The sequence below is a fragment of the Sipha flava genome, unplaced genomic scaffold, assembly GCF_003268045.1.
Source record: "Sipha flava isolate LNK unplaced genomic scaffold, YSA_version1 554_pilon_pilon, whole genome shotgun sequence".
Classification (NCBI taxonomy): Eukaryota; Metazoa; Arthropoda; class Insecta; order Hemiptera; family Aphididae; genus Sipha; species Sipha flava.
In genome coordinates, this window is record NW_020273537.1 from 72,759 (window position 1) to 82,753 (window position 9,995).

Sequence of the window (9,995 nt, forward strand, 5' to 3'; positions counted from 1 at the left end):
CTTGGTTAATACACTTTTGCCAACGACGTTTCCATTGTTGAAAGCAATCCTGGAAAGCGGTTTCTGGAATTGCTCGTAACTCCGTTAGCGAATTTTCTTTTATTTCGTCTATCGTAGAAAATCTTTGTCCTTTTAACGGATATTTTAGTTTTGGAAATAAAAAAAAGTCTGCTGATGCCAAATCGGGAGAATATGTTGGATGAGGAAGCACGTCATGTGATTTTTCACGCAAAAATCACGAATTAACAGGGAAGTGTGCGCCGGAGCATTGTCATGATGAAGAAACCATGAGTTTTTTTTCCACACTTCAGGCCTTTTCTTCTGCACTTTTTCTCGAAGACATTTTAATACTTCTAGATAGTACTATCGGTTAACAGTTTGTCCTGCAGATAGAAATTCGTGATGAATAACTCCCAGGTTTTCGAAAAAAACTGCTAGCATGACTTTGACGTTTGATCTGACCTGACGAGCTTTTTTTGGTCTTGGAGAAAATTTACCAACCCACTGTGATGATTGGACTTTTGTCTCAACATCATAGCCATAGACCCATGTCTCATCACCCGTTATAATTTGCTTCATGAACATGTCATCATCGTTAGCGCGATCTAACAATTCTTGACAGATTGTTACGCGGTTGTCTTTTTAATCTTGCGATATCAATCGAGGGACAAATTTTGCTGCAACGCGGTGCATTCCAAGTTTTTCGACCAGAATTTCATGACATGGACCAACCGATATGTTACAATCTTCCGCGATTTCTCGAATAGTTAAACGTCTATTAGACCGCACCATTTCATTGACTTTTGTCACATGAGCATCGTCTGTCGATGTCGACGGACGTCCTGAACGTGGGTCGTCATCAACTAATTCCCGACCGTCTTTAAAGCATTTAAACCAGTCATAACACTGTGTACGTCCTAAACACTGATCACCATAAGCATTTTGCAATATTTTGTGAATCTCAGTAAAAGATTTACAAAGTTTAACACAAAATTTAATATTAATACGTTGTTCGTGAAAATTACACATCTTAAAAATCGCATATTACACACGATTCGTCTACTTTGAACGTGCACAGTTAATGATTCGATAGCAATAAACATTTGGGATTTAATTGAAAAGATAGCTGCTTATCTCTATTTTATTTTGATATAATAACATTTACAATAATGTAATTTTTCTATTTTTAGAAACGATAGTTCAGGAACTTTATGAACAGACCTCGTATTTTAATTAAAGTATTTTTTAAATTTATTTTTTATCATAATTTTATATTTGTTCAAATATTTTATTAACATTTTTATCTTTTTAATCAATTATGTAGGTATTAACATAATATTTACATAATTTGATATTACACAATAAATTACAAAAGTGTATATCATTATTTGATTACCTACATACATAAACCTTCCATGTAATATAGTATCTGAATTTATCATTAAACATTGTCCTGTAAAAATAAATAGTTTAGTTAAAAATTATATATAATGGTTATAGCGGATCAAACAGCACGGAAAGAATAATATTTCTTCTTGGACTACGTATTAGCAGTGGCGGCTCGTGCCTATGTGCGATGGTGCGATCGCACCCTCTACTGAAATTACAAAATATTTGAAATAATATAATATTTGATTTTATTTTTAATATTGTTATAATAATTATTATTATTTTTATTATTTTATATCTATCATAAATAATAAATATATATGTGTGTATATAGTAATGAATAGGGAACGGATTTATATGTAAATACATATTTTTATTAAAACGAGATATTTAAAATTTGATAAGAAATGTTCATGATTTAAATCATTCCTATTAATATGATGCTACTTTTATTTTACATATTTTTACATATTTCACTAATTTGTAAATATTTTTAAACATATTTTATTATTTCATCATTCATACGTCTTCTTCGTACAAAAATACAAAAAATTATTTCAAATTTAGATCCAGAACTTTTATCGCTATTAGAAAAGCTCAAAATATTATGCAAAATGAAACATTGAAAACAAATTTAATTTTCATCTTAATGAATTTTAGTTTTATTGCACATACAATTAAAAAATTAGAAACAAAAATATGTCCTTGAATGAAAGTATGCAAATTGTCGAATCAACGATTGCAAAATGAATACTCGTAAACGGACCAATAGGAGAAGTAGTAAAAAAGAAAATTCATGTTTTTACAGAAAAAAATTTCAGGCCATATTGATTTTAAATCAATTAATGACATAATTAGTGGCAGACACCCTTCTAAAAATTTGGAATTATCGCCTTCTAATATTATGCCCTTCAAATATGCTTAAATCAACCGATATAGGTTGATGTGGAACGATCATTTAGCCGTTTTAAAAATATTTTCAGATCTAATAGGCGACATTTAATATTTGATAATTTAAAATATATTGTAATTATTCAATGCAACAAATCATTTTGATAATTTAATAATTATAATTTTTTTTTTTTTTTAAATTTTTTTCCTACATATTTGGATGGTTTTAGTACATATTTTATAAATTATACTTACATACATATGTACATATTTATGTATTTTTATTACATATAAATCCGTTCCCTAGTAATGAATATATTACATTGCGGCTGTCGATATTATGTGATGTGTGCTACGTTGTGAATCGCACATATAAAAACCGGTTTTTATAGAAAATACAACATATTATCCTCGGCGGCGGTAGCGGTCGTATAAGCTATGATGTACGATGATTTCTGTCGTACAATTCGGGCGGCGGAACGGGGACCGTTGCAATCATTAGGTGGTGTGTGTAGGTGTGTTTTATCCAAGAATAGAATCATACAAATAACCACACTAATGGGTAAACCTAAATACGATTATAATTTTATTTAGTCGATGTTGATCGTGCTGATTAAAGCTAATGATGGGTATGATGTGCAATGAAATCCGTCGTACAATTCGGGCGGTGGAACGCGATCCGTTGCTATCACTAAAATAGGTCGTGTGTATGTGTTTTTCCACGAATCATACATATTATAAACACAGTATTTAGACCATACCTAAATATAATTGTATTTTATCGGCATTGACAGTGGCCGTAAAACTATGATATGCGACGATTTCTGTCGAACAATTCGGGCGGCGCGGCTGTCAGTAGTTGTGTAGTGGTTGTTACGATTGTATCAAATTAAAAACGGTGAATATTTTTATTTTAATCGTTTTATATAAGGTTTGGTATACAGGAATTATAAGTAGTATTTTAATATAATAAATAATATTTATTATTTATATTTTATAATGATATATATCATATTTTCAATATTTTATTTTTATTTATTATTCATATTATGAATTCGATTCAAGAAATTTTAAAATTAAAATTATCATCTTTAACTTTAGAAAAAAAAGTGGAAATTAAAAATTTGGGTAGACCTCTACCAAATTTATCCAACTTGATTAATATTTCTAAAAAAGGACAAAAATAATATACTCGTCCTTTTAATATTGAGCTTTATCAAAAGTTTAAATAGCTCTGTGGGTGTGAAACTACAGTATCATTATTTTGTTTTCCTTGTGTATGTTTTAGAGGTGATTTATCTTGGAGTAAAACTGGTGTAAAAGATTTAATACATCTTTTAGTCAAATTAAATAAACATGAAAATTCGTTTAATCATCTACAAAATGAGGCAAACTTCAAAGTATTGGGAACTATGGACATCAGAAGTCGAATCGACAGTGGTTATAAATTAGGGATTAAACGTCATAATGAGCTAGTTTCTAAAAATCGAAATATTTTTGAAAAAATTTTAAATTGTGTAAAATTTTGTAGAAATTACCAATTACCATTACGTGGCCACGATGAAAAAATTTCATCAAAAAACCAAGGCGTTTTTCGTGGTTTGATTAACTTATGTTCAGATTTAGATCCAAGTTTACAGGAACATTTTCAGAAATCTACTGTTTTCAAAGGTACTTGTAAACTCATACAAAATGAATTATTGGTTTGTATTTTAAATGTTACAAGAAATTATATATTAAATGAAATAAATAATTCGGAGTTTTTATCTATTATTGTGGACGAAACAACTGACATATTTAACAAATTTAAATTAGCATTAATATTTCGTTATGAAATTAAAGGGATTCCTGTAGAACGTTTTTGGGGATTTTTTAAACCTAAAGGACATGATGCATACTCCTTAACCCGATCTATTCTAAATGAAATCGATCCTATAATAGAAAAAAATCCTCAAAAATTCATCGCACAAGCATATGACGGAGCTGCTGTTATGAGTGGTCATCAATCTGGAGTTAACGTACGAATAAAAGAAAAATATCGGTACGCTTATTTTATTCATTGTTACGCTCATCAAATGAATTTAATTACGGCTCAAGCAACTTCCCATAATAAACAAGTAAAAGTATTTTTTTCAAATTTGTCTCAAATTCCAACATTTTTTTCGAATTCTCCACAGAGAGTAGCTATACTAGATGAAATAGTAGGTGCTTGTTTACCAAAAACAGTTCAAACACGTTGGAATTTTAATATTAGAACAGTAAATATGGTTTATGAACATAGAGATACGTTGATTGAATGTATGGAGAAAATTATTGATGCATCCTCGCAATCTAGTTCTATTAATTAAGCAACAGGACTTAAACTACTTCTAAAGGATACGAGTTTTATTTTTTGGCTTAATTGTTTTCATAAAATTATGCCTTATGTTGATTGTTTGTATAATGCTGTTCAAGCAAGGAATACTGATCCAGTACAAGTTCAAGATTTTGTTAGAAAATTTAAAATAGAAATTCAAAAAATTCGCGATAATTTGACAACACTTATAGAAATACCGAATATTGAAAGTTCTTCCAAAAGAAAACGAATAGAAGATTCTATGAACAATAGAAATTGGCTGCTTTAGAAGTATGTGACGTGTGACGTAATATCTATTCAAGCTCAGAGACGTTTTGATTTTACTAAACATTTAACAGCAGCTCAACTTTTCCAAAATGAAAAATATGTGATATATAATAATAATTTTCCATCAAAAGCTCTGAATTTTACTGTCGAATGCTATCCATTTTTTATTCAAGAACTTTGAAAACCGAGTTAGAGGTAGTTTACTCACGTAATGATTTTCGAAATTTAAAAGGTGTAATTTCTACAATAAATTATATTATAAATAATAACATGGAAGACACATTTAAAGAAGTTTTTAAATTACTAAAAGTTTTGGTAGTCACCCCAATGACATCTTCAGAAGCCGAAAGAAGTTTTTCAACATTGAGGAGAATTAAGACATGCTTAAGAAGTACAATATGTGAGGACAGACCTAATGCTTTGACTATGTTAAGTGTAGAGAGCCGTATAATAAATGAAGATATTGATTTCAACAAAAAAGTAATCGATAACTTTTGTGACATCAAGGAAAGGAGGCTTGATTTCCAGTATAAAATTTTAACCTAATGAAGAAAAAATTTTAATGTAACTTTTGTATTTATTTCATATATTATGATAAATGATAATAAATAACATATGCTTATGTAGATAATAAATAAATAACCTAATAATTTTAATTTAATATTCTGAGTAAATTAAAAAAAAAATTATCGCACCCCTTTGTCAAATTACCACGAGCCGCCACTGCGTATTAGGATTTCTAAAAACGGATATTTGTTTTAGTTTTATATTTGAAAACAAGAAAATTAAAATTTGAATATTCTTAATATCAAAAGTATTATTATGCCTATAAAATATATCTTTGCGTATCTGGTTGTTTTTTTATATTTCATCATAGTAGTAAAATCATAACAAAATACACTATTTAGTAACCAATCTAAAAATGTTTAGAAATTAATAATAAATATGGTGGCCAACAAAAACTAGTTAAAATTGAAAACACTAATTGTGCTGCCTAAACAAAATCTACCATGTTATCTATACTAATTGTGACCCTGTTATTTTGTTTCTCTCCTTCGACCTGTATGATTGTATTTTTATTTTTTTGTAATATTGAAGTCGGTGGCGCTGATTCCTATGTGTAAGTATAGCGGATATCTTTATTTTTTTTTTTTAGTATGTGTAATATAGATGCAAGATTTGTGGAAAACAAGTTAACGATCGAGTTATGATAACAAAAAGTAGATTTAATTATCCTATGATTGATCGCAGTCCAAATGAACTTATATGAATGATATATTTAAAAATATTATTTTAGCTCTAATGAGCATATTTATATAAACTAATGAAAACCGGGTATCCATTTCTATATTGAGACCGGCGTTTGTTCATCCTTCGTCGATTAGGCCTACTCGGGGAAACCACGTAAAAAAACAATCTCTAATTACTATATGTTCATTCTTATTTGTTTAGAAATTCAATAAGAGCAGGCCTAAAACTTATAGCATTTTTCCTAGAATTGAATATTCATTCAAAATAAAATAACTAATTTTTGTATTTCGAGCTCCTTTAAGTAATTAGAAAAAGTGCATCGATATTAGATAATGTTTATTAAAATATTGTTTTAAATTACTATTTTAAAAAACAACTTTATGGCTGCTACTTTGCTTCTTTTGAAAGTAAATTAACAAAGAATTCTTTTCTTTATACATTTTATAAACTAAAATTTATTTTAATTTTATTAATTGGTGAATAGTTAAACACAAAACAATATAAAAACCAATTCAATAATTTATCTCATTGCATACTTTCCATGATTAAAGTGTATAGATAAGAAGTTGGTATCATTTTGGATTGATATTACAGCTACAGAATGTATATTAATTGGAAAGTCAGTACCTAGTTATTACTCCTAATATAATGCAGATATTGAAGTTCCGTTTTTTTTTAACAAAATATGTGACTTATAGCTCATCTTTTACCACGGTTAAAAAAAATCCGAAATTCAAAACCGCCAAAAATTTCAAAAATAACCACTTTGTAGAATTACTTATAAGTTACTCAGAGAAAAAAAAAATTTGAAATCGGTTAAATTTTCAATGAATGAGAGCATTTTATACTTTCAAAAAACACAGCAAATTGTAAAATGTTATAGTTTTTAAACTTTTAAAAAGATATAATAATAATAATAATAATAATATGATATTAGGTAATGAAGTAAACAACTCATTATTATTTTTTGTAATATTTTTGTTTTTTGCTGATTGTTTTTGAGCTCATTCATTCAAAATTTAACCGATTTCAAATTTTTTTTTCTGAGTAACTTATAAGTAATTCTACAAAGTGACTATTTTCGAAATTTCTCAATAAATTTTTTTGGCGGATTTGAATATTGGATTTTTTTTTAACCATGGTAAAAGATGGGCTATAAGCTACATATTATGTTAAAAAATAAACGGAACTTCAATATCTGCATTACATTAAAAGTAATAACTACTGACTTTCCTATTAATTTACATACTGTATAATGATAAGTGTTCGCATGCGACACCAGTTTTTCGCGCCTATTGAAGTACGCCGGTCTGCCTATTTACGTTCTGTACATGAATCTAGCACTCGGTGCTAAATCAACGTATAGTCCGGAGTAGTAATTTCTGTTCCGTTTTATACACGAGTTCGGCACTTCAGCGTAATACATGTTATAAAATATTTAATATGTACTTTTTATATAATATCATAAATAATATTCCGTTCAATATTTATTAATTCAATTTATATTTGGTATTCAACCATTAATTACGCTGAAGTGCCGAACTCGTGAATAAAACGGAACAGAAATTACTACTCCGGATTATACGTTGATTTAGCACCGAGTACTAGATTCATGTACAGAACGTAAATACGCAACCGGTCTCCACAATGACGCTTCGGGCGTAGATTTTTCTAGAAGTTGCCCGCCGCCCAATCGCAGTTCTTGTGACGGCTGGTGAGACTGCGCGTCGCCACGGCGTCTGTCGTTCTTACACTTGTGTTTGGGTCGGGTCTTGTGACTCGTTAACGACCATTCGGCCCTAGATGTATGTCATGTTTTTGCAATACGACCTTCCACGAACAACGTGTCTTATTTTCCGCTTTACGTAATCTATGTCATGCTTTGCGTACGTGCGTGATCTTCGCTCGCGTCAGTCGTTTTGTCGCCCGACGGTGGGTATTCCCGGTGTGTCAGACAAACCACGTGGGTGTCGTCAATCGTTTACACGTTTTGAGACGTAGAGCGAATCAACCAGGTGTAACTTTCCTCCCAGTATAACGCTGGTTTGGGCTGCGTACAGTCATCACAATGTCGGAGTGAAAGATTTGGCTGTATTCCTTGCCGAGTTCCCGTTGTCGTGCGGTGGTTGTTATTGTGGTGCGGCGAATCAACCAGGAAGTGTGGGGTGACGGTGTTCCGGGAAGTGCGGTGACGTCTGTTGTCAGCTGGCTTGATTTATATTTTTTTTTCGTATAATGTAGGGGCGTCTCGGTCAGGATTAATGATAAATTAATTAACATCGCATATAATTAATTATTGCACAGCGGCACAAAAAAAACTTTATTTAAATCAAAATTAACGCATGACAAAATATAAAAAATATATCAAAGAAAACATATAATGAAAGAACTCGACATCGGGCTACTTCGCACACGATAGGTCGTCGAGACGAACTACTGTCTACTAACACAAACAATATAATAATTACATAATATCATATTATCACATATATCTTATCATCAAACTGTCATTACATTATTATTTATTACTAAAATAATATATTATTAATTTGTAAAATTTAGTGTCAAAATTATTCTATATTTATAAGTTGGTTATCCCGGTCCTGTTTATCATCTGCGCAAGTTGCGGCAGAAAACTGCATAGATCGTAAGATCTGTCGCAGCGAAATCAATAAGTACATTATTGGTATTGATAATATTTTGTGGGGAGATTCTCTTCGCGGCGAACAGTCCAGCGGTGAAATGTCCGGGTCCGTAAATTATTAGTTTTGTAGATTTCGATGTTGCACGGATAAAACTCAAAATTATGAATTTCACATATGGATGGATATTACGATTGAAAGTGACAAATATTGTGGTGTTCATTTAGTTTTTCGTATCTTATCAACAGACATCGAGTGCAGTTATGGCAGTCCGCATAATTCGTTAATTTATTGATATGGCTAAAGCCTATTTGCGCCCCAGAGTAGTACATTTGCGCCCCGAGGGATGTGGATAGATGTGCCCGAAAGATAAGGTACTACCTGCTGATTTATAGCCCATATGCGTCCATTTCACTTACAACGTTGCCATTGTGATTTATAATATAGATTATTTTTATCTTGATAAATATTTAAATTAAGTAGATTAGTATATTATACTATTATAGTAATTATTAGTAGGAATTTAGCTGTAATCGTATAATTAAATATTATTAAATTATTTAAGATTGAACTGTTATAAGTAACCGTAGAACGTACATTTTCTGGGCTCAAGTTTATATGTAGTGACCTAAGATCATCATTGCCATCTGATTTACTCAATGAAATCATTATTATATGAGTATATAAGATGGATACGGAAATTTGATATGTTTTTTTAAGTTTAATATTTAATATTTTTATAAGATTATATTATTCAGTGATACACTATGGAAAAAGATTAATTTTTTTGTTAATTATTTTAAGTTTTTCAAGTGTTAAGTTTGAACTTTGATTAGGATAGAATGTTTTGTATTTAAATTTTTTTCGACCGTCATTGGTTGTTTATTTTGCCTTCGGACCATGATATGTACCTAGAATTTTTTATTCAAATATTATTGTTTAATGTGATCGGCAAGTAAATATAAAAAAAGAGTTAATGAAAACTGATTGAAATTTTTCTAGCGTTATAAATGATAAAAATAAATACAGATAAAAAAGAAATAATTTATGGTTGATAAAGAATTTGATTGAAGTCGATGAAGAAAAAAAAGAAAAAAAAAAGAATTTTATAAGACTTCTGAGTATATGATGTTTTTTGTTATATTTCCTGTTGAAATTAAAATCATAAGATGATTCGGGTAACCAGTTCGAGAAAATGC

At 29.9% G+C, this 9,995-nt stretch overlaps 2 protein-coding genes across 2 annotated transcripts; one reads left to right on the forward strand and one right to left on the reverse strand.

The window, feature by feature from the left end:
* Positions 1 to 642: 642 nt before the first annotated feature.
* LOC112691073 (protein GVQW3-like) lies at positions 643 to 1,029 on the reverse strand. Its single transcript, XM_025565212.1, has one exon. It carries the CDS (start codon positions 1,027 to 1,029, stop codon positions 643 to 645), a length of 387 nt encoding a protein of 128 aa, XP_025420997.1.
* A 1,692-nt stretch (positions 1,030 to 2,721) lies between these two features.
* Positions 2,722 to 4,628, forward strand: LOC112691074. Its single transcript, XM_025565213.1, has 6 exons — positions 2,722 to 2,787; positions 2,875 to 2,909; positions 3,569 to 3,751; positions 3,812 to 3,951; positions 4,123 to 4,397; positions 4,458 to 4,628. Exons 1-6 carry the CDS (start codon positions 2,722 to 2,724, stop codon positions 4,626 to 4,628), a joined length of 870 nt encoding a protein of 289 aa, XP_025420998.1.
* Positions 4,629 to 9,995: the final 5,367 nt, after the last annotated feature.

What these genes read in the sequence shown, in the direction of transcription:
- LOC112691073 (XM_025565212.1), bottom strand. Translation starts at nt 1,029, where the DNA reads ATGTGTAATTTTCACGAACAACGTATTAATATTAAATTTTGTGTTAAA.
- LOC112691074 (XM_025565213.1), top strand. Translation starts at nt 2,722, where the DNA reads ATGTACGATGATTTCTGTCGTACAATTCGGGCGGCGGAACGGGGACCG. An exon ending in CGTTGCAATCATTAGGTGGT is followed by an intron (nt 2,788 to 2,874) that starts GTGTGTAGGTGT and finishes AATTTTATTTAG; the next exon opens with TCGATGTTGATCGTGCTGAT. An exon ending in CAACTTCCCATAATAAACAA is followed by an intron (nt 4,398 to 4,457) that starts GTAAAAGTATTT and finishes AATTCTCCACAG; the next exon opens with AGAGTAGCTATACTAGATGA.